The 26733-nt window shown below is 39.4% G+C and overlaps 1 protein-coding gene across 1 annotated transcript; it reads right to left on the bottom strand.

The window, feature by feature from the left end:
• Positions 1-8075: 8075 nt before the first annotated feature.
• Positions 8076-14108, bottom strand: LOC137271857 (polypeptide N-acetylgalactosaminyltransferase 5-like). Its single transcript, XM_067804249.1, has 3 exons — positions 13957-14108; positions 11445-11534; positions 8076-8988 (listed from the first exon to the last, which is right to left on the bottom strand). The coding sequence occupies exons 1-3, from the start codon at positions 14106-14108 to the stop codon at positions 8076-8078; spliced, it is 1155 nt and encodes a 384-aa protein (XP_067660350.1).
• Between the last annotated feature and the right edge of the window lie 12625 nt (positions 14109-26733).

The following is a 26733-nucleotide window of genomic DNA, read 5'->3' as shown; positions in this document are numbered from 1 at the left end:
TATCATATATATATCGCCAGAGAAAATATTCAGAATGTTACCTGCATGCACACACGCAGTGTGTGTAATTCCCGAAACCTTATACCAAATTCATAATTTCCAGAATAGGTGCAGTGGACTTTCAAATATATAATTATTACGTCAAATTTGTTATCACATGTAATGAAATGATGGGTTTCAAAAATATGAAAATATGTATGAACAACTAACGCCGTGCTGGAAAAGTGTAGAAAATGCAAGTCCAAACAGAATTGTGACTGAAAAATGTAAGGAAAATTAGAAGTTTGATTTATTTTATAATTACTCATTAATCCCCAAGTTCCCTTGCTGAAACTGTCCACCCTGTAGCATCATTTGAAACAAGAAGAAAATGCAGAGTGATGCTCATTTTACCCTAGGTTTTCAAGCCTTCAGATATCAATAGATTGCTTCGTTTCTCAAAAAACATGTGAAGATGCGATTTAGAATGGATCTTCAGTAACTCATGCTTGTCGTAAGAGACGTCTTACAAGATCGCATGGTCAGGCTTGACAAATTTCATCGTATCCCAGTTTCGTAGATAGATGCTCTTCTTGTTGGTCAGTGGACTGTATGTCCAAACTCAAGTATTCACAGACAGTCGCCATATAGCTGATATATTGTTGAGAACTAACCATATTTTCCAGAGAATTCAGTGTGGATTGGAGGCAAGGGGAAGATCAACTGGATCTGGTTTGATGGAACACCCATTGTCAAGTTCTACTGGCAGAACAGCGGGACGGATGGATGGCCTGCAAACTGTTGTTTGTCCTATCGATGGAGAGACAAACAGTATAGATGGGATGATGCCATCTGCAGTGGTCAAGCAGGGTTCTTTTGTGAAGCTCCTGTTAAACGCTAGAACTGCACACGGCCTATCGACACTGCACTGAATTTATCTTCTGATTGCTAAACATAAGCTTACATGCAACGTAAATTTCAGCAATATCAAAAGAACAAGAAAAGAAAACTATTAATTTCAATTCAGATAATGGGGAAGATTATAATGAAACGTTTTCTATTCATGAACTCCATACTGCTCTTGATCAAGCTCATGACACTGCTACAGGAGCTGATAACATACATTATCAACTCCTGAAGCACTAACCAGAATCCTGTTTAGAGACGCTCTTATCAATCAATGTTTGATGATATTTGGACTTCCGGGAAATTTCCTTCTTCATGGCGTGACGCTATAGTAGCACCAATACCTAAACCTGGACGTGATCATACGGATCCATCCAATTATAGTCGGATTTCATTAGCTAGCTGTGTTTGCAAGAAGATGGAACGCATGATAAATAATCGACTTGTTTGGTACTTGGAAACAAATAACCTTATCACAGATATACAATGTGGTTTCCCAAAAAACCAGAAGTACTGTCGATCACTTAGTGCGTTTAGAATCATTTGTGAAAAACGCGCTGATTAATAAACAACATGCTGTGTCTATCTTTTTTTATCGTGAGAAGGCATATGACCCAACCTGTAAATATGGCATTCTGAGAGATTTACATGATTTCGGTTTGCGAGGTCGTTTGCCTGAATTCATAGCCAAATTCTTAAATAACAGACAATTTCAAGTCCGAGTGGGTTCTACCCTGTCTGATCAATACAATCAGGATCAGGGTGTTCCACAAGGCAGTATTTTGTCGGTCACACTTTTTAGCATAAAGATAAAAAGTTTATCAAAAGTTTAAAACGATTCAATTGATGGATCGTTATTTGTGGATGCTTTTACTATTTCTTGTCGTCATACCATGCATATGACTGTGTTTTCAATCCTCTGTATGAGGATTTGTACAATAAGAAATCTTCTCTTGGTTTAAGAATTAAACCACTTATTTCTGCTGCTAGCACTGAGCTGGAAAACATAACTCCTTCCCGTCTTCTTTCTTCTCCTCCTTGGCACTTGGTTAGGCCACAAGTTGACCTAACATTAACGACATTTAAAAAATCAGAACGAATGAATTACAGTATAAACAAGAATATAATCAATTGAAACATAAATATAGCGATTATAAATCCTTATTTACAGATGGGTCCAAGGATGGTGGCGCTGTGGCTTATGCCACTGTCATTGGATCCAGAACAATATCATCTAGATTACCAGATAATAGTTCTATTTTTACAGCAGAAGCTAACGCCATATTGACAGCTCTTAAATATATTCAAAGAAACTCTAAACGTAAACAATATATAATCTATTCAGATTCTCTTTCTTGTCTTCAGGCGATTAAATATTCATCATGTAAACTTCCACTTTTAATTGATATTATTGGATTGTATAATAATCTTGCTACTGGCCAATACGACGTCGTCTTCTATTGGATACCAAGCCATCAGAACACAATGGCCGATCTTGCTGCCAAGACAGCACTCAACAAATCTGTGACACCACATCTTATTCTATATTCTGATTACAAAGCGAGCATTAGAACCTACATCCGTGATCTGATGCAGAAGAAGTGGGACACCCAAGTAGGTATAAATAAATGACCGTATATTGGTTACACCTACTTGGGCTGTCAGTCCAGATTTGAAGAGGCTATTTTAAGACGATGTCGTATTGGCTAAGTATTTTACAGTTAAAACAATGAAGGATCTTTTTTATCAGCGTTAATTCTCATTTAATTATTGGTTTTTTAAAAGAAATTGATTTTTGGGTGGAATTGTGAATACTATGTTGTGTAAATAGATGTATTTTAATGATTGGTAGTTTGGATCAGTAACTTGAAATGTTGGTGGCTGTGGTTGAAGTATTATGAAAATATTGTCCTCCTGAGAGGGTACGTAAGTCCAAAACATTCACAGTAAATTTAAGTGTACCAGGATTTTAATCGTAGTATTCATGTTATTTTAATTTTGGCTAACTTTTCGTACAATCGCCAGCAGCTGAAGGGATGGTGTAAATCCAACTAGGGTCCATGTAGGTAGCAAAGGTACTGTAAGTCCTCATGGTTCCTAGTGTGGTGATCTACCTTCTGTTGTGGGCTATCTATAGTCTGTTTTTTTATTGTATTGTGTAAATAGTGCTATTAGTTTTAACTTTCCATGTTAGTTTTAATTGAAATTGTGATATTCTAGTTGTTTCACTGTCCTTCGTTGACAGGTTTTTATAATGTATATATCCTCTTTTTCATTGTTGAATGTTTACGTCACGATATGGCTGAGATATTGCCGATGTGACATTAAATATTAACTCACTCACTTACATGAACGTAAAACACAACTCTGCAGAGTCTGATACCTTTTGGTGTGAATTTGCAGTAACAAGTTATCAAAAATGCAAATTCAACATATAAAGTTGAAAAATGATGCGATGAAAGAAGAAACCTCGAAATCGGAAACGATTCACCAATTTAACCCTGGCTGGAATGGAAAGATGTTTCAACAGGGGCGTTGCGTCGTGAGCAATGGTAGTGTAGTGTACACAAACAACAAATAGTAAATAATCTACTCGTTACATGAAATAACCCCGCTAAGGATCTATATCTACTCGGCTATGTGTCAACAAGCCTTCGGTGAATACTGGGAGGAGTCGATTTTGTTGATATTTCACATGCGCAAGCTTTTTATAAATGATGACAGTAGATTACCGATTTAACTGTTAATATAATTTCATTTGACTACATGTACTAGTATTTCACCACACGTTCTTCTTACCGAGTCACTTTCTCAGTTCTATAGTAAACAGCAAAGTGTTTACATTGCATTGTCAGTATTTCTAACTGTACTAATTTTATTGTTAGAAACTGCTTAGTTTGAAAACTCCAATATTTTAATTCATGTACATGGAAACACAGAAAAAGAACATGTTGATTGTGGTAATCAGCATCTGTCACAGACAGAACTCAATGTCTGTCTTTTTAACACCTAAGTGTCTGTTTTGGTAATGATTATATGCAATACACAGCTTCAGTCATAGAGCACATGCAGTTTGAACTTTACACCTGTCAGGCTATACACCATAAACAAAGAGCCCTGAGTGTATCCGCAAACAAACCAGTCAATGAAAGTTTTCGTTTCCCTTACGTACACGTCGGCCCGTTCTGACTGGGTTCGGCATATCGGGTGCTTCTTTTCGAGAGTAATAAACCCAAGTACAAAACATTTATCACTTGTGATTTGTGATTATATACTTATATTGTTTTCACAGTCAGCAATGTATATTATGTGTCATGAATAAATGATGACCGTTTTTAATTATGTTTCTCTTTTGATTGCATCTAGGCTTTAATTTCGTGTGGCGGCAGCTACAGGTATTACGAACTTAAAGGGCTATAGATAATTTCACTCAAGTGTCTTTGGATATCATGTCTTATGATTTAGTTTTACTTTTACTTTGTATTTGACATCCGAAGAGTTGAGGATAGGGATTCTATTTACCATCAAAAATCACTCTTCTCTAGTTTTCAGTGATAATACGCTATGCATCTCTGAACAAGGTGCTGCCATTAGACAGTTCAGCGATGTACAAAATTGTGCGAATGTACAAAATCCTAGGATATATCGTTTGATCGCATCCAAGCAAGTGACAATTACTCAGTTTTCAATTTTGCGGTCCTTTGTCGTTGATTTAAGACCACTTAAATGAAGACATTCAGTTCGCGCTGCACCATATATAGCGAAATAAAGCACACTTTCATAATCGTACTCGTCCTTAACTATAATAGTTCAGGGCGAAAGTGTGCGTGCGTAATGACTATCCATGGTGGTAGAGCGAACTGTATTTCTTTTCTGAGATGCCATATTCCATACTTCCTAAATTAAGAATCCTGCGAATGTTTGAACCTAAACATTGCAAACGTTACCGTGTCATTGTAAAATTATTGACTCGAACTATGAGATATACTATCCGTCTGAAAAGCATAATGTTTCCACCAGTGATATCAGGTGAGTGACGCAGCTGCAAACCAGAAACGCCATGCAATGGAGTAGTTTGCTGGAGGCGGCTATACGCGGCGATACAACTGACATGCGTACTGATGTCGGTTTACATTGTGATGTCGTACAAATTTGTTCGATGACGGCCTTGGGGCAGACAAGAATTGCGCAGTGACGCCAAGTTGTGACGTAATGCGAAAATGCAAACTATCGTCTGATTAAGTACAGACTAAACAAAATCTGAGCTATCGCTGTTGTCTGGAATTCTGGAGGTACTACGGGATCTTGTCTGCTTGTTGGAAGTTGGGGCTGGACAGATCTCCTTGTTCTTTAGAGTGAGTGAGTGAGTTTAGTTTTACGACGCAGTTAGCAATATTCCAGCTATATGGCGGCGGTCTGTAAATAATCGAGTCTGGACCAGACAATATAGTGATCGACAAGATGAGCATCGATCTGTCCAAATAGGAACCAATGACATGTGTCAACCAAGTCAGCAAGGCTGATCACCCGATCCCGTTAGTCGCCTCTTACGACAAGCATAGTTGCATTTTATGGCAAGCATGGGTTGCTGAAGGCCTATTCTACCCCGGGACCTTCACGGGTAAGTTTAGGTTGAAATTAACATGGTTTTCACAAATTTCAGAAGCAAGGGGAAAATACACATTTCTGCAATTTTCATTGTCAAGTGTTCGAACATCAGGAGTGTCATTCGATGGCATTGCAGACACTGCTGGATCTCCTCTCATCTTGTTGATCGAAAGTGATGGCACTGGCTCGAGAGATGGCTTGACAATCGTCTTCTTATTTGTTCTTCAGAACCTATGTTGCCTTAAACAAAAACATCAACAAAATGAAATGGTTTATATTCACACGTTCTTATAGGACACGGTACAATGCATTTATATTCAAATATATATGATTTTATAATACTTGTAAGATCCCATGTGTGCCTTAAATATGGGTGCTGGTGGGTATTGCTAACCATTGTGATGATGTCATTCGATGTCGAAGCTGTTGATCCACAGTTCTTGTCAATGTAGCACATGGAAATATATTCTTGTTTTCTCTTGATCAGTCTGTACGTATATCCCTCAACGCTCATATCTAACACGTCTAGCAGTTGGTATGAACATGTGACCTAGCTGTATCTCCTGCTATGGCTGTCATTGACTACCATGGCAAATTATCATTGCAGTGAACACTACTTCATATTAGTATTATTAAGTGACACGTGTCATTTTGAACATGGTTCAATGTAGGTGAATGCCTAGTCATATCGGTGACACCTGATTGATCAGAATTCACTAAGATAATTGGTCAACCTTGGAGGCATCTTTGTGTGCAAACTCCTTCGGTATTGTCACAGTCCCTAGTACAGTACACAGCCGTGCGCATTTAAAACAATCCATAAACCCGTTGGTAAATGACTAGATGGTGGCCACACGAATTTGTGTAAACAAGGCAAGTTACGGGTACAGCAACGTGCAGTGAACTTGGACAAAGTGCTGTGACTATGTGTCCCAGTCCACCCAGCTGTGAATTGTGTACCTCGTAAAGATATGAAAGCCACATTAACTCGGCCGGCCAAGTGGCTGCAAGAGGAGACACCAGGGAGTTGAGACTGACAATACAATGAGAGAACTGAGTTTCACATCCAGTGATCAAGGGAAAAGTAAAGGGCCTTTGAACAGCTGAGCAAGATACTGGCGCGACACAAATGCTAGAATAATAATTACTGAGTCAGTGATTTTGTGTCTTTTTGAACGATGTTGTAATTGTATTTCACTGTTTCTGTCAACGATAATATATTGTTTTGATGTACTACTTGTTAAATGTAAGCGTTGTATAAAGTGTTGGATGTTGATGTTTTTTGAGCAACTTGTAATATGAAATACTCTTAGAACTATTCTAGACATTTGGTTTTGTTATTAACACCGCACTCAGCAATATTCCAGCGATATGGCGGACGTATGTAAATGTTTGAGTCTGGACTAGACACTCCAGTGACCAGCAGCATAATCATCGACCTACGCAACTGGGATACGATTAGATGTGTCAACCACATCATCGAGTCTGACCACCCAATCCCGTTAGTCGCCTCTTAAGACAAGCATCGGTTGGTGAAGATCGATCTTAACCCGGATAAAGTGTTTAAGGCTAATCCAGCAAAATATCGAATATTCTGGAGAGTAGGTGGACAAACCCATGTCTCTGTACTCTTGTAATCACGACAAGCGCTTTTGTGAAGACATGTATTATTCCAGTTATCCAGGCCCAGTTGGAATATACCTGTTGAATATACTCACTCAACAGCAACACTAACTGTTTATCTTGCATCATGTTGATGGTCCGCGACATTAAACTATAAGAAAGTCTATCTATCTATCTATCTATCTATCTATCTATCTATCTATCTATCTATCTATCTATCTATCTATCTATCTATCTATCTATCTATCTATCTATCATCTATCTATCTATCTATCTATCTATCTACTAGTACATGTGTAACAGGTATTGTTATATCTGAAGACAGGACCACAGAGTATATGACTACAAAGTTTTCACAACTGATTTTTAGCTCACCAAACTCATGGGAGGAAAACCAAGTTCAATGGATGGTCAACTTCTTTATTGTAATGAGTGTGACGTTTCGGTGTAGATAACAAACACCGCTATCAAGCAAGTGGTGACTTGAGGATATCTGTTAGAGTTTGGGTTTACCGCTTCTGTGTAGAGTATTTTCACCTAATCATGTGGTGCTTGATCTTCGACCCCACGAACGTATATTTTGGCCACTTCTAAGATTCGAGTCAGTCTGTCTGTCCATCCGTCAATCAGTCCGCTGTCTGCCATGACAATGGTAAATATGAAGTTCAGATATGTTGACCTATTCAGAGATAGACAGAATTTAGAAATAGATGTCCTCAGCCTTACGATGCATTGTTTCAATTGTATTCATTGAACATATCGTGAATTATGTTTGCTTTCCTGCTCCACCCCTATGCTCCTGGTCGGGTGGTCTTTGATTTAATGTTTATGGGCCCTTCCCTTTGATATTCTGTCCCGTCGGTTGGATGTTATATCTAATATTACGAGCGTCAAGAAGGGTATATATCAAAATCGAAGATCAATGTCTTCACCATTAATCTCAAACCTAGCCTTTCAGTTCATGATTCCCATTCAAACCGTGTCTGAAAGGACCATGACTGCTGCTCATTTGTAGATTTGCAGGCTTCCATGTTAACGGCTTCCTCTGACTTAACATAACCTAAGCAGTATGTTCCTTTGGGACTTCGATACATTAGCTGATCGTGTTCTGTGTAGTCCCATTCACCAGCAGCTTCAGCCATATCCTCTTTGTAACACGGGATCGTCACAATGTTCCTAGTGTGTTCATCCAAGCCAAAACACTGGCCATTGTTACGAAGTCTGCCCCATTTGTCGAGAGAAAAAATTGTTCTAAATGAAATTCCGTATGACTCGCACACATTGTCAAGAGCGACAAAGGCATCATCCACGACAAAAAGACACTCGTTATCCTTCATGATTTCTCCCCACAATAGATCTTCCCTTGATGGGATTTGTAGTTCCGGAAATACATGATCGAGATACCATTTAAAGCTCTTGCTCCCCATTCGGTCCCTGAAAATTCTTCCCTCGTGAATCGATTCAACTTCTTTTGACGTAAAAGTTGGCAAGTGTCCATTATGAGAATCAGCTCTACAATTTGCAATCACAAAGTCTGCGTATTCATCCATCCATATTTCAGCGATACGTAAAACATTCTTCGTAACTACATCCTCCTCCTTTTGTGTGTTAACATTCGGATTATCTTTAAAAACATGGCCAACAATAGAGCATGGAACTGTCTCAACTCGTCCTCCTGTCATCCAAACTTTCAAAGCCAATTCCAGCTGCTCGCCTCCCCAGATGTTCAGTCCTTCATCAAAGCCTTTGATACTCATGAAGTAAGACCTACGAACCACAATTGCCGATCCTTGTAGTGCTGGTGATGGAAAGGCATTAGTTTGGTGATAGCCAACTTGGTAGAGGTAGGGTGGGAACGGAAACCAATTCTGGCTGGAAAGATGGAAATCATTAGTAGATTTACATTTACATTTACATTTCCATTGTCGGGTGTTGACGTGATAGTTGAATCCCATCGATATATGTAAATGATTTGAAGATATGATCTTGTAGATCAGAGGTTAAATGAAGTATACGATGGCATTTGGAGAGAAAGCAGATATTTAGATATTTTGAAAGTTGAAAGAAAATTATTCCAGAACACACCAACAAATGATTTTAAAGTTTAGGAACTGTACCTACTTCAGATATTTTGATCTTTGGATAATGGTCAGAGGTATGCATATGCGACGAATAATAACGGAACAGTTTGAAAGCATCTATATTACACCTGAGCGCTAGATCAGACCACACTGATACTTGAGATCATGCTTGAAGAGCAGCCCATGCACGACCTCATTAGCAACAAGCTGTGTAAAGACCCCCCCCCCCCCCCCCAACACACACACACACCCTGTCTCTCACCCCAACACAGACACAGACAAACACAGACAGACGGACAGACAGACACACACACACACACAAACACCACAAGAACAAAAGAGACGGGATTGCAATGAATAAGAATCGGCGAGTCTCAGGTTGTTTAGTATGTTGTTTATATTCCATCTAAATACTAACGGTATGTAACTTTTCACGTCTAGAACAGATCATTCAGTGGTCAACATCATGATCACCGATCTACGCAAATGGGATGCCATGGCATGTGTCAACCAAGTCAGCGAATCTGAACACCCGATCCCGTTAGTCACAAAGACGTTTGCTGAAGACCAATTCTAACCCGGATCTTTACAGATGGCAAATTTTAGGTACGTGGTGTGGGTGTGCCAAGCTACCCAAATGCTACTACTAAGTTTGTTTTAGTTTGTTCTAAAATGTATGGCTATTTTGTTAAACCATGAACAGTGCATGAAAGTGTGATTTAATCTAGCTAGGGTGAGCGTTAATTTAGACCAATCCGACTTGTTCTTGGTATTTCACTGAATGTGCAAACCCCTTTGCAATAAAAAGCAATAAAAGGGATGTGAAACTATGATCGTTTGTTTAACAACTTTTATCCTACAATGACTAAAATTCTGACATTTCATTATTCAAATAACAAGGTAACAATATGAGGATTCGCAATCTAAATTTCACTCTAATCTGTATACAATTTTTGTTTAAAGTGAAATTCATCGGTACGTTTTTATTGTAAACAAATTATAAATGATTGTTCCCGTGACGGTATGGCTGAAATCTTGCCGATTTGACGATAAAATAAAACTCACTCAAAAAATGTTACTCAATGCCTTTTTCATACTGTGTTTAATTTCTACTTCCATCAGTACATGGTAGTTGCGACTTTTTCCATCTCTAGTCTGCAGAGCAACGTACAAAGCCTTGACCTTTCCTGCAGTGGTTGTGTCATGGTTTGGGCCGGTAGCTGGGGTAATGGGAGCCGGACGATAGTGTACTTAGGATGCAAGCGACACATTTCAAAGACGAGGTCAGCATTCAGTAGAATGCTTTTCCTCAATCGTGCCAATCACAAAAGTTAAAGGGAACAGAAAGTTCTATAAATGTGATCACTGACTAAATAAAACAGGAACAAATGTAGTCAGTTGGCATGAATTCTACTTAAGCTGTATATGAGCTCATTCCAAAGAAATCATCATTTTCATGAAGTCATGGGCATGTTTAAGCTTGTACCATGAATCTCGGAGTCTACGTCACATGGCTGGAAAGAGGGTTATTGAAGCTGTGCTATCATGTCATTAAAGATATGCTATTTGCGACATCCACTGAAGTCATATTGCACAACCGACATTCCGCGAGAATGGTAATTTAGCAAATACAATTCGGAAGTGACTGTCACTATATATCCCAATTCGGAAAGGTTGTTTTTCTTCATGAGAGATTTATATTGTGTACTTTTGCACATATTATTTTAATGGTGCATATCAAGCAAGGAATTCCATGGATGGGACCTCGGAGTCAACTTCATATGAAACGAGGGTTGTCGAAGCTATGCCATCTTTAAGATATGTCGTTTGTGCCAACCATCGGCAAGGTGTTGGAAGTCTCTGTCACTTCAATTGTATTCACTAAAATGTCAAGACTCTTGAAGACTTGTTTTGTCCAATCATCTACTAAAAAGAATAGGGAAGGATTAACTTTGATCTTATTTGAAGCATTAGCTCTGAGCTCCAGGTTGCCAGCCTTAAGTTTGTCTTGAATCTGGACATTATGGAGTTCGTCTCGAACTTGCATTCTTAGATAAGTGTAGGACCGATCATCAGCAAGATTTTCCCCCACCCTACCTCCAAATCCTCCTCCTCACACACACACACACACACACACACACACACACACACACACACACACACACACACACACACACACACACACACACACACTGGTGTTTATCGTTACAATCTCTGCTTATTTTGGTTTCTAATAGTTTAATTTACCTCAGTTTCCAAGACATGCCAGGTCTTGAGATATATTCCTCCTCGCCAGACTTGTCATTGACAACTGAATGCTGATTTGTTATGGGATGTCTGAAATAAAACCGAGTGAAAGAAAAATGTGATCTATCGTACACTATCATGACTTTGGTGAAGTTCTTTAAAGTCATTATAAATTGGACGAAAGCGACAGCATGACTACTTTATGAATAACAACTTCTGTTCCTTATAACGACGTTTCAGAGCTAATTTCTGAACCTTCATCGAATGAACTTTGGTACAATCTACTAGCGTGGGTATGAACCTTCTATTAGTGCAACGATTTCAATGGGATTTCGCCTGGAATTCAAACAATAAGTCATGGGGCACTATGAATGCAAATCACAGCATACTAGAGTCTCGCAAGAGAAGGCTTGATGATTCCTGACGGAAATGGATGCTCATCTACACATTTATGGCGGTGGAGTAGCCATCTGGTGGCAGTGTTCGTTCTTACGTTCTTGTTTGAACCTCATTTCCGGTGGTTGAGCAGTCACTGATCAACCCATCATCAGAACCACTGTCCAACCTGTCATTCAGTCACATACTTTCGCCTCCTGATGTATATCACTTGTTATAACAACATGGAAACTAAATTCTTGATTGGCATTTTAGAAGATACTTTTGGGTGAAAACGAAGAATTTATTGGATTTCGTCTTCTATTTATTCTTTGATACAATTATTTTGATTACCAATTAATTTGATTACCTCAGTTCCGAAAACATGCCAGTTCGTGAGACATATTCCTCCTTGTCAGATTCGTCACTGACAACAGAATGCTGATTTGTTTTTGGATGTCTGAAAAGAAGAACAAGTGAAGGAAAAATGTGATAATGCTGGTACACTATTATGGCTTTGGTGAAGTTCTTTAAAGACATTTTAAGTTTGGACGAATACGACTGCATGACTACATTATGAATAACAACTTCTATTTCTTACCACGACACGACTATTTCAGAGCTAATATTTAAACCTTCACCGAATGATCATCCTTTGTTTCTAGTTGAACACCAACACATGACTGTTCCATTAGGTGGGATTTTAGGTCCTTATGAAAAATGGAGAATAAGAGAGGGGACAATTGTCTCCTTGTCTAACTCCTGACAGGCAATCAAAGAAATCTGATCTTTTAGAATCTAGCCATAACGCATTATTTTATGTCCTTACACATAGTTTTGAATTAAAGTCAGACTTTTACCTGTGATATCAGTTTGACTTAGTTTGGTCCACAGCCCAATTTTCCAATCTCTATCAAATACTTTAGAAAAATCGATAAAAGTTTTCTTTTGCACTTTTTCATACGATTTATCAGATTATGAATAACAAATACATTGTCTGTTGTAGACAAACCTTTTCTGAATCCAGATTGGGCATGTGATTTTACGTCATTATCATCAGAACATTTATTCAGTCTCTCATTAATGTAAAAAGTTTGCCAAAGCAGCTCAAGATGGAGATCGGCCTATATGAACTTGGGTCCATACGATTTCCTGTTTTCTTATAGATAGGTCTAATTTTTGCCAGTAAGCCATGCGTCCGGCAAGGCTCCAGTTTAAAGTCCAAAGTGAAAGTATTCCACATAAAATGGAGGCAATTTTGATACAGATGACCATAAGTGTTCATTTAAAATTTGGTCTAGACCAGGCGACTTCTAATTCTTCATTTTTTTAAGGGCAGAAACTATTTCACAGGAAGTTATTTCAGCACTGAGTTCATTAACATTGTAGTTTGGGGCGTCTACTATTTCATCTGGATCTACATTGGCATCATGAATGCTTTCATTTACCACTTTGAAGTGGTTATTAAATTCAACTAATGGAATAGGACAAGTATCTTCTTTCAGTTTACCCTTCACAAATCGCCAATATCGTTTATGGGGTAATAAATGATTGGTTTCTCGTAACTGATGTCTAATAAAATTGTTTTCTTTCTTAATAAACGTATTCACTGTTTTCCTTCTGGGTTTTCTCGACTGTGTTACCATGACCTTCCCTAAGTGATTGTGTGTTCATGTACAGTGTGTTTACACACTCATCTGGGATGTTTTCAATGAAAGCGTCAACTTTATCAGGAATAAATTTACGTCTTTTGTTGTCAGGAGTATTTGTGTTGTTATAATAAGGGATATTATTATGACAGGTTTGTATTATGACCATCTGATGTATATAGGTAGAAATGGATTGGTGTATGTACATGAGATAACACTGTACAAAATTCCTCAATATGAAAATCATTAAATAAGGGCATTGTGTTTGGTGAAGAAATGACATTATCTACTCTACTGACACCTTTACATGTTGTTTTACAATGGTATCTATCCTTACCAAGTTTACCAGATTAATAAACCAAAACATTTAGATAGCTCAGTCAACCTAAAACCAATTTGCCAAATATCTCCCACGGATGCACCACGATACCTATATTTATATGCTATAAAGTAAATTGAGCAAAGAATTGTTAGGATCTTGAACTTACCTATATTCTATGTCAGGTATATCGGGTTGAACAACAATTTGTGGTTGATTGACTATACGTTCCAGTAGGGGCTCCAGCCATGCCACGCCCACTTCCATGTGTGCATCCAGGAACACAAGAACATCTCCCCTGGCCTCTCTGGCACCGTTCATTCTGGTCCTTATCAAACCTTCTCGCTTTTTGTTTCGAAGTATCCTTATTCTCTTGTCCAGTATTTCAAAATAACGATCTAAATCGGCTCCTAAATACGAAAATGTGCTTCTGTCGTCTACCAGTAGTATTTCTTTCAACAAGTATGAAGGTGTTCGGTGTAGTAGTGTATGCACATGGCGTAGTAAGGGCGTCAATGCTTCGTTATAGAATGGAATGATAACAGACACAGTCAATTCACCCGTGAAATTATATTTTATGTCACGGCAATTGGGGTGTCGTTTGTCACTTAAGTTTCTATACAGCTGTAGCTTGTCGCTCACGGAAACGTTGTAACCAAAATAGGTATCATTCGGAAGGTAATGATTTTTAGTGATTTTATGAAGAAGATCGTTCAGACGTGACAGACTTTTGTTTGAAGGAAGGTCGGAACCAGATAGCTGCTGATCTGTTGTCTTCCAAGATTGTATTCTGAAAAGTCGCCAAAATATTTGATTGATTTGTATTGATTTGCGCCAAACTGTTAAAGGGCTAATTTACAATAGAATGATATGTATTGGGTAACGCTTTATGCGTGAAGCAATTTTCCTTGTCTATCATTGTCTTTCTTATCATTTTGACCTGTAGAATAGTGAGGCTTCTTTGTTTGCTATTAAAGAATGCCCTCAGCAATTATCAACCTTCATTTCGATTTTCTGAAGGTAATCAGGGATGGACCAAGCAATCAAGTTGCAGAGCATCAGTCCATACAAAAGGGGGATGCGATCAAGAGATCCTACTTGTTAGCTCGTACAACAAACGCGAGTTCCCCTAGGATCAGCGCCAGTCTGGATGCTCGTGAACGTGCACATGGAACGCGGAGATGAAATTCACGTACACAAATAGTGATCGTCTGGAGTGTGTCACCTAACTGTCATCGGTACAGGCAAACTATACGGTGTGTTTAGAATTACGAACTACATACACACGCGTTCTTCCTTTAGATGACTGTCGTTAGCACAGAGCTATTTTCAAATACCTGTTAGTAATATCTATATCACATGTTATGTTACTTTCTAAGGAGACGCTGAGGTAGCCTAGTGATTAGACCGTTGTCCCGTCACTCAGAAGACCCTGGTTCGATTTCCACATGGGTGCAATGTGGGAAACCCATTTCTGGTGTCCCCTGCCGTGATATAGCTGGAATATTGCTAAAAGCGGCGTAAAACAGACTCGCACAGTACCTTTTAATACGAATATGTGTACAAGGTATCCTTGTCCTCGCTAACCGCCTCGTATTCACACACATTTTGGAAGAACAAAGAATTCAGATTAATTTCGAAATCTCATACAATTTTTCAATGTTACATTGTATCACAAATATTCATTCATCACCCATAACATTTCGCCACAAGGACGTGTAATGAGTGTTTGAAGGATCACAGCTACAGTACCTAGGAATATGGCGTGTGTCCGGTGTCTTTATCCCTTGACCTCCGCGATCCCATACGTTCCAAGGAGTCGTAAGCATGGCAACAGACAGGTATATAGTTGTAAAGGCAGTCAGGCTACCTACAAGTAAAACTAGTTTACGGGGCATTTGGGAGAATCAAAATGATGTTATGTTGCATGTGTCCGAACTTGAGACCCATATGTTACTTATACCATAATTTATGCGCAAGGAGAGGTTGCCATCTGCTACCTCGGCAAAATTGAAAAAGTGCAGGGGTACTGATTGAATCGAATACAGAGATCGAAGAAGGTGACCTCGTTAAAGGATTGATTACTTGTATATGTTGGTTTTCTGCGTGTTGTATTTATCCAACTTGGACTACCCTTCGGACGGTCGAATTATGTTACACCTCATTCGAAAGAGAGAAATCATGCCAAAATGAATATTTGGGTTGTATACAGGCCACCCAGGCGCAGATTGGGTGGGGGATGTTTGTGGGGTAACAAACATCTGACAGTGTTCATAAACGTCGTCATCAATGTGCTTTACGCGCTCGGTGAAATCGGTTTCTACGCGTAACTAAAACCAATAGTTATCAGGTGTGAACCGTTTTACGACAAGTATTTTCTCAGCGGTAGAGAAACTAAATTCATTGAGAAAATGCGAGTCAAAACCGGTTCACTGTTTAGGGGACACCCGGTCTTATAAAGCTAAAAGATGATGACGTTCATGAACAGATGTTCGTTAACCCGTATGCATTATAAATTGCCTATGACAGAGAACACGGATGTAGATTGAAAGTATTACAGTCTATACCCAATATATACAAACAACAAAATACAAAATATGAACGAACGAACGAACGGACGGACGAAATAAGACGATGGAGAAGCCACAAGTCACTAACAGATTTCAACGCTATTTCTTGATACGTGAACGGGGCACTTGACTCCCTGGGCGAGCCAGACACCTACAATTGTGAGTTCGAATCCCAGTCCACATTATGTTTTTAAGTTTGACACCACTACACCCGTTCTCTAGTTTCATTTGTTTGTTGTTTAACTGACAGAATAGATAGCTATGTCTCAGCGATCTTTAAAAAAAGTCTAGTTTAGTTCAGTTAATCCAGTGCTCAAGCGCATGAACATCGTTTTGTGCAAGTGGGTGCCAACCAAGTTAACGAGCCTGACGACCCGATCCCGATCTTGGGACAAACATTGGTCGCTGAAAACCTCCCTCCAAACCGGAGCGTCAAGGGGTCCGTTCTTTACTCGTAAACCTCTAGGACCTGTACACCTTTCCTCTCATATGAAGCTCCCCTGCCAAAAGGAATACAGTTTAAATTAATACCATACAATGCAACAGCATGGGTACCTACGTGGTCATGTTATTGATATAACATGTAACAGCCGGTTCACTGTGTCAGAAAACAGCTCAATAAATATTCAGCTTCCACAACAAATGTCATTGTGTTACTCTCAGAGCTTACAAATTATCACAAAGACCCACGAAATTGTGTAGATGAACGTCGTGCGCCCACTTTCTCCGTTTCACATAGATCAATTGGCCGCTAAATATAATGGACTCTCGCGTTTTCCATATTTTGCTAAAGCAATATGTATGTATGTGTGAATCAATACAAAGTCATGATTTCATGATAACAATGAAACATAAGGAACATATGGTACACACCGAAGCAGGAAAAAAAAACAAAACATCAGTCATTTCTGTCATTCACTTTGGGTGTATTTTCCCCAATCTTACGGCTTCGGTGATAAACAGAATATCATCTTAGTGCCCGATCATACTATCTTTACGACAGTCGTGCCTAAATATCGGCGTATCCCTCGTTCTTGCTCGGGAAATGTCAACATTTAGGAACTTGTGTCATAAACATTGTATGACATGGGCACTCATTTTATATCCTCTATATATTCCACCATGAAACACTGACCGTGGTTGACCGCGGTTGTGGGAAGATAGTGAGTGAATTTAGTTTTACGCCGCTTTTAGCAATATTCCATCAATATCACGACGGGGAAAGCAGAAATGGACTTCATGCAGTGCATCCATGTGACAAGTGGCTTGACGCGTGAACGCTTTAACCACCAGGCACTACGAATAATCCAGGATGATTTTATATTTCATCAATTAGCTTATGGTGCTGTTTTCGTGATTTTGTTTTCTGTTGCGTGAAGCCCGCCGAGTGAGTCATTCCACCAAAATGGTGCGAATTGGCGTTTATCCATGTCGCCAGCATAAACAGGTTAATAGACGTTTAATGATACACAAGGACAGATTTGGGGGGACTTTAACCTTTGTTTGGGCAAAGCTGACTAGAAAACAAAGACAAACTGTTTCACTATTGTTTGTTATCAATGCCAGAAAGTAGTAGCAATGAGTTCAAGTCTTCAAGACACTAAAATGCATTGTCGCCATTAAATTTCTATAGTTAAATGAGGTGTGGTGCAATGCTGTATCTTTTTAGAGATGAGTTCAGATTCAACATTTCCCATAACGATGGACGTCAACGTGCGTGGGAGAATGTTATGCACAAGTCTGTGTCTTGGAGAGGAATTGCTTTGGTGGTGATTTCGTGATGACGTGGGATGAAATAACAGCACTCCAAAGAGCTCCTTTGGTGATTATTCTGGGAAACTTAAGTGACATCTCACAAGCCTTCCTTGCTGTATGTGTCGTCGATGCAATGCCGATGGTGGACATACCCGTTATTGAGCTTTTGGCATGGTCGTTTGACTCCTGTCCAGATTGTGGACTCGTGACGTCATTGTGATTGACTGTCCAATTGAAATTCTCCTGACTTGTTATGGTCTCATGATCCCTCCATTAAAGTTTACATATACCCTTGACATTGGTATCGTACTTATCAACTGGGCTAATATTTTGACAATGCACAGTTTCTTTATGAAGCTGGTGTATAAACTTAGACATAGTGAGGTCATATATACTGTATGGTAAATGCGACTGCTTGTGTGCGTAATGGACACTTTAAACGACATGTTGGAACATGCAGTGAAGCAACTGATGAAATATTCATTAGGTTTGACTAAAATGAAACACTGTCAAACAGCGAAAAACAAGGGTGCTTGTTTGACTCAAACTCCGGAACAAAACAGCGAAGTTCATGTGGCATACAGACGTCCCTACAGTTTGTGACAACTAGGCACTGACAGCTGTGAATCGGTTCCTATGGACTTGGAGCAAAACATATGGCTAATCGGCCATTGATGTTTTTTTCTGGCTCTTCCAGAGCGATGTCTGTCCAGTACTCTACAAGTGGCCTGGAACCTGCCCCTTAGTCTGTGAATGACAGAGGTAGACACCTGACGACAGTGAGCAACACTTCTTATGACTTTAAACGACATGTTGTAACATGCAGTGAGGCAACTGATTAAATATTCATTTACTTTGATTAAAATGAAACACTGTTGAACAGCGAAAAACAAGGGTGCTGAAACATACCAGCGCCATGTTTGATTCGGAACAAAACAGCCAAGAGCATGTGGCATACAGACGCCCCTGCAGTTTGTGACAACTAGGCACTGACAGTTGTGAATCGGTTCCTATGGACTTGGAGCAAAACATATGGCTAATCGGCCATTGATGTTTTTTTCTGGCTCTTCCAGAGCGATGTCTGTCCAGTACTCTACAAGTGGCCTGGAACCTGTCCCTTAGTCTGTGAATGACAGAGGTAGACACCTGACGACAGTGAGCAACACTTCTTATGACTTTAAACGACATGTTGTAACATGCAGTGAGGCAACTGATTAAATATTCATTTACTTTGATTAAAATGAAACACTGTTGAACAGCGAAAAACAAGGGTGCTGAAACATACCAGCGCCATGTTTGATTCGGAACAAAACAGCCAAGAGCATGTGGCATACAGACGCCCCTACAGTTTGTGACAACTAGGCACTGACAGTTGTGAATCGGTTCCTATGGACTTGGAGCAAAACATATGGCTAATCGGCCATTGATGTTTTTTTTCTGGCTCTTCCAGAGCGATGTCTGTCCAGTACTCTACAAGTGGCCTGGAACCTGCCCCTTAGTCTGTGAATGACAGAGGTAGACACCTGACGACAGTGAGCAACACTTCTTATGACTTTAAACGACATGTTGGAACATGCAGTGAGGCAACTGATTAAATATTCATTTACTTTGATTAAAATGAAACACTGTTGAACAGCGAAAAACAAGGGTGCTGAAACATACCAGCGCCATGTTTGATTCGGAACAAAACAGCCAAGAGCATGTGGCATACAGACGCCCCTGCAGTTTGTGACAACTAGGCACTGACAGTTGTGAATCGGTTCCTATGGACTTGGAGCAAAACATATGGCTAATCGGCCATTGATGTTTTTTTCTGGCTCTTCCAGAGCGATGTCTGTCCAGTACTCTACAAGTGGCCTGGAACCTGCAACACTTCTTATGGCTTCACCATCCTGGAACCATGCAATGGCCCCGTTTCTGTTGTGAGCGCTGAACTGTCTCAGCTATGCCATGATGAAAAGCTGTGAGACTTCAATTTTGTCTGCAGCTTCTTTTGCGGGAAACAAGCTGCATAGGAACTCAGTCTTTCACGTCCGCTAGAGTTTCGGAGTTTGAATCAAACGTGGTGTTGGTTTGTTTCCGCACTCTTATTTTTCACGGTTTTTGATAATGTTTTCATTCAAACTCAGTGAATATTGTATCCTTTACTTCACCGTATGTTCCAACATGTCGTTGCATTTACCTTAGTGTATAAATAGGATCACCACATTTAAGTTTATTTACGATTATTTAATTTGTTCCCAAACTTTTTGATTGTAGTATACATAGCAAAGCGGGCATTACTTTACATGGTTCTTCACGTTTCACGTCCTTTGGACACATGATGGATTTTAAGGTTTGTCTTTTTTTGATAATTTTAATATGGGTATCAAGTTTAAATTCCAGTGTAACTTCCATAAGGTGTTGCAAGGTACAGCATGTACTGCTTTATAGCTTTCAGAATTACAGTGATATTGTCTTTTCTGAATTACTACATTGGTATTAATGATATCTCTTTCATGTATATGCTAATATTTGAGAACCTCATGTCAAAATATACTGAGTTAAAAAAGAAACTTCACATTCTTTCTTCTGGGCACTCTAAAAGATAAAGAGGTGGTAAGATGGTCAAATTGAAATGCCCCTCACCGACTGTCAATCCTTAAAATGTATTACACTTGGAACACTGTTTTACAATATATAACATCTTCAAGAACAGAATAAACTGATCCAGGATATATAACTGGTCTTCAGTTGCCTATGCTTGTCGTAAACGGATAGTCATTGTATTCCAGTGGCATGGATCGATGCTCATGGTGTCGATCACTGGACTGTCTGGTCCAGACTCAGTTATTTACAGACAGGCGCCATATGACTGGAACAATGGTGACCAACAAACCAACCGGGATGGCACTGAATCTGAAAGTTTTAAAAGTCGATAAAAACATAAGCGATCAGCTATACCATCTCACATTATATCAAGTCCAGTCGCTTTGTGAAGAGCTTACTTCTACTATGGCCCCGCGAAGTTCCCGGGTACAGAATAGGCCTTCAGCAACCCATGCTTGCCATAAAAGGCGAATATCTTCGTCGTAAGAGGCGACTAACGGGATCGGATGGTCAGGGTCGCTGACTTATTGACACATGTCATCGGTTCCCAAATGCGCAGATCGATACTCATGCTGTTGATCACTGGATTGTCTGGTCCAGACTCGATTATTTACAAACCGCCGCCATATAGCTGTAATATTGCTATGGATACTACTATGGATATCCCGTCAACGATATCAACCTTTGGCACCTTGACTTCAGGGCTAGGTGAATATTATCATGTATTCCTGGTACCATCCCACCGGCGTTTATCGGTAAACTTTGAAATGTAAACACAAGTCACCAAAGGACTCACACAGGTCATCTTGACTAATAGTCTTCTTAAAGACATGGAGTGCGGCGGAGCGACTGCTGCGGAACACCATCTTGATCTGTAAAAACCAACAGCCACAAAAACATCGCAGCATGGCTGTTCATATGGTCAGGTTATTGATAATATGCATGATGCGTGAATGCATACAACGATGAAAATTCAGCTACTACAACAACCGGCATTGTGTTACACTTAAAACTTAAAAAATGAAAAATTAACACAAAGACCCTCGATGGTTATGTCAATGAAAAACAATTCCGTGTGAATTAGGTTATATGGAAACTGGCCGCAAAATAGTTTCTACAAATGCCTTCTCACAATTGACAAGATATTTCTACTGTTACAATACCGGGAATGTGTTCGCGAATCATTTAGTAGTGGTGATACAAATACTTCGCGGAAATGTTTGTCATATATTCGCAATGTGAAACTCGGGAACATGCTGTGAGACGAAGATCATACTTCTAGGTTAGTTTTACACAGCACTCATCAATAATCCAGCTATATGATAAACAATCGAGTCTGAACCAGACAGTCCAGTGACCAACAGCACGATCATCGATCTCCGTAACTGATTACACGTGTCAGCCAAGTCAGCCAGTCTGACCACCCGATCCCGTTAGTCGCCTCTTACAAGCTTAAGCAATGGGTTACTGAAGGCCAGTTTTCTAACTCGGAGCGTCACGAGCAACCACTATGATGACCAGTCTAAGCCTGGGTAGCTTGACTATTATGGAAATTAGTGCACGAACAACTGGTACATATTTTACATATACAACAGTTCATAGTAACAGCGTTGCAAACTCCCCCCTGCTCGACCGTCCGGGACGCTCTGATTTGCGACCAGACGGTCAGTCAGCTTCAAAAATGTGCACACCCGATGGTCCTGGACGAATCTGACTTAAAATCATTGAGTATAATCACTAAAGCCTTGACTAAAATAGATTTGAAAAAATTATGCAGTTTTCCTCCTCTTATTTACGTTCTTATTGGTTTTATTAATCCAGAAAATTCTGGACTGGCGGCTTTCCAACTGGTCATTTTACGCCCGCTTTAGTTGAAAGAAAATGGGGCTAAAGTAGGATTCAGACCCAATATTATTGGTGTCTGGTGTGTCAACGGGACATAACTCTTCATACCTTAGTTGACTTCAATAGACTGGACCATACATCGGGGTTGGGGGTTAGGATCAGAGGACACAATGAATCATGCAGACAACACTAGAAAGAGACCTCATGCTTCAAAGAATATGACGACATACGAATCATGCTGCACAATGAACCACACATTTACCATTAGTAAGATATCTCGTAATTAAAAGATCCAAGCGACATAAGGATCAGGGCACACAAACAAACCATCCAGATGACATTAGTAAGAGATCTCGTGAGATCACCCAAACAGTCAGGACACACACATACACACAGACACAGACACAGACACACAGGCAGGCAGGCAGACACAGACACAGACGCACAAAAGAAACAAACAAAAGAAACCTAGAAACATTCAGAGATCTCGTAATTACGCCATCCAACTGACATTAGGATCAGGGCACAGAAAACGTATCCGGATAACATTAGCAAGAGATCTCGTAATTTAAGCACGCAGATGACATTAGGATCAGGGAACGCAAACAAACCATTCAGATGACGTTAGTAAGGGATCTCGTGATTAAAGCACTGAAACGACATTAGTATCAGGGCACAGAAACAAACCATTCAGATGACATTAGTGATTACAAGCACCCAAACCACATAAGGATCAGGGCACACGGAGAAACCGCACACTGTATGTGTGGTGCAGAGACAGCAGTTCTGGCTGGAGATCTGCCTTTCTACCCTTGTTGTTTGTGAACAGATGGGTAGGAGCAAGAAAAAACGATATTCCTTCCGCCAAAGTTTATTTTCTGTTGGAGAGATTCGATTAAAAAAAAATATCATGTTGTTCCGTGTAGAACTTGCACAAAATAGATGGTGATCGTCTGTGTATTTATTTGAATAGAAGACAACAATACCCTTTCCACGTCTATTTGAAATCTCTGCTAAAAGAAGAGCCGACTGTACAACTGAGACTGCACCGTGAGCAGATACGTGTTTTCAACGGTATTACAGCTGTTACAAAATGTGTGTTTTTTCAAGACATTACTTCAAGACATTAGTGTTGAAAAAGGGTTTGTTAGTTGTAGGCATTTCCTTTTCTACTAGCATATTAGAATCGGCCTGACAGTCACAAACGCATGCGCCGTATGCCTGTACGTCATTATATTAGTTCAGTTAGGAACGGTTTATTTAAGACAGGAAGGATGGTTAAATGGAATTCGCTCAATGCTCAATAACGACCTTCTCCAATATTTTGGATGACCATCACCATGTTCTTTTAGGGGTGAAGCAATGTGTGAAGCCCACTTCTAGTGTCGTCTAGCTCTAGACACAGGGTTTGGAGGTTTTAAACGTATAATAGTATAGTAGTATATTCATAAGTAAACACGTCACAATTTAATTCTGGACTCACAAAATTCCAGAAACTCTCCGCACTGTGGTCACTCTCTCACAAGGGATTTGGCAGAAATAAACATCAAGCTGTTATGTATATGTGCTAAGGATGAAAAAAAGAAAAACAATTCTCTAAAACTCACATTACTTACATTTATCCGAGCTATAATTAGTAGTGTGTTCCTTGTACAATGGGTAAACAGATGGGTGGTGGCGCGTATGGAATATATACGTGAAGGGACATTGTCGCGTTGTCGCATTGTCGCGTTGTCGGCCTCTGAAAAACAAGCAAAATGAGGCAAAAATGAAACACAACGGGACACGCGACAATGCGACAACGCGACATTTCATCATCATGGGCGAACAGTGACCCATGAGCCTGCCCATGGGTGAGAATGTTTAATTTCGCCCAGAATAAATGTTTTGGAGGTTGTAAATGAATGAAAAAATGTTAATAAGTATCATGACACAAATTTCAGCTCGTTGTCACTTGACTCCGCTAGCTGGCAGCCCATGGGTGAAAAACATATTGGCCCATGGACGAGAATAACTACCTTCACTCAAAATACACGATTTTTCCATGTTTTGCAGTTTTTAAATAAATGAAAGTATATTAATAAGTGTCGTGACACGAAATTCAGCTTATTTCGACTTAATTCTACTAATTTAGAGTTATGTAACAAAATCTCACCCATGGGCGAAAAACATTTGGCCCATGGGTGAAAATATTTACTTTTACTCAAAATAAATCTTTTCCCATGTTTTGGAGGTTGTAAATGGATGTAAGTATGTTCCTAAGTATCACGACAAAATTTCAATCATTTTGAATGAATTCCGTTAATTTAGAGCGATTTAACATAATCTCGCCCATGGGCGAAAAACATATTGGCCCATGGGTGAGAATATTTACTTTTACTCGAAATACATGTTTTTCCATGTTTTGCAGTTTTTAAATAAATGAAAGTATATTTATTGGTGTCGTGACACGAAATTCAGCTTATTCGACTTAATTCTGCTAATTTAGAGCGATTTAACAAAATGTCACCCATGGGCGAAAAACATTTTGGCCCATAGATGAAAATATTTACTTTCACTCAAAATACATTTTCCCCCATGCTTTGCAGGTTGGAAATGAATGCAAGTATATTTATGAGTGTCATGACAGAAATTTCAACTCATTTTGACTTAATTCCGCTAATTTCTAACAAGTACAAGAATCTGCACTTATTGTCTTGGAGGTTGTAAATGAATGAAAGTGTGTTTATAAGTATCATGACGAAAAAATGAAATCATTCATCTTAATTCGACTAATCTCGTTCGTGGACTAAAATATTTTCATTTCCCTTTGTTCTTTATTTTGCAAACGCATGGTTTAAAAATAGATGAAATTTTTAATGACAAATGATTTCAGTTTAATTTAGTGAGTTTAGTTTTATGTCGCACTCAGCAATATTTCAGCAATATGGCGGCGGTTTGTAGATAATCGAGTTTGGACCAGACAATCCAGTGATCAACAGCATGAGCATCGATCGTCATTTATTTAAAAGCTACAAAACATGGAAAAACATGTATTTTGAGTGAAAGTAGATATTCTAGTCCATGGGCCAATATGTTTTTCACCCATGGGCGAGATTTTTCAAAATCGCTGCCAGTAAGCGGAGTCAAGTGACGAGCTGAAATTTGTGTCATGATACTTATTAACATTTTTTCATTCATTTACAACCTCCAAAACATTTATTCTGGGCGAAATTAAACATTCTCACCCATGGGCGTGCCCATGGGTCACTGTTCGCCCATGATGATGAAATGTCGCGTTGTCGCATTGTCGCGTGTCGCGTGTCGCGTGTCGCGTGTCGCGTTGTGTTTCATTTTTGCCTCATTTTGCTTGTTTTTCAGAGGCCGACAACGCGACAATGTCCCTTCACGTATTCCATACGCACCAGTCTATAGCTCAGCAGAAACGATTTCAACCCATCTGTTTACCCATTGTACAGGGAACACACTACTAATTATAGCTCGGATAAATGTAAGTAATGTGACGGTCACATCTAGTCTCTGAACACATTTCACTGAAAACAAGGTTCATAAATTACGTCCATGAAATGTTATACGAAAGAGGACACAGACTTCTCGAAACTGTGGTATTGTACACCTGCCACATTCGGTGTCTTGGGTGTGTGAAATCATAATACCGATATAGCACCACGCACAAACTGCACTTGCCCCACTTTGAAAAAAATGTTTTCTATGATACATCAGTTAATCACACATCACACATCTCCTTTTGCTAATGTTTATAAATTTGTAGGTTTTCGTAAAATCTCATTAACAAAATTGTAAATGTCTTGTAAATGTTATCTGTCTAAAATTGTAAATGTCTTGCAAATCCCATCTTTATAAAACATTTACAAGTATGAAAGATGGAGAAGTTTAGGACGCAAGCTTTTCTCTGGTAGCTCGCAGCTTGACATGCCACTCTCCGCCGCAGCGATTACTTAGCATAACATCACTGCCATTGGCTAATTTGCATATCACGTGACCTCGTTTGTAAACAAATGCGCATATTCGTAAATAAGCTGAGAATGGCATAACGCAAGCGATTCGGCGAGGTTTTCAGATTATTTTACACTGTCACGTAAATATTCTTCTACAACTGCGTCAATAAGGTTTATGACAATGCATATGTATATTTCAAACCGGCTGCATCGTTTGTTCTCCATAGG

Source organism: Haliotis asinina, chromosome 2 (assembly GCF_037392515.1).
Source record: "Haliotis asinina isolate JCU_RB_2024 chromosome 2, JCU_Hal_asi_v2, whole genome shotgun sequence".
NCBI lineage: Eukaryota > Metazoa > Mollusca > Gastropoda > Lepetellida > Haliotidae > Haliotis > Haliotis asinina.
Note: the sequence above shows the minus strand (reverse complement) of the source record. Positions and strands in the feature narration are given on the sequence as shown.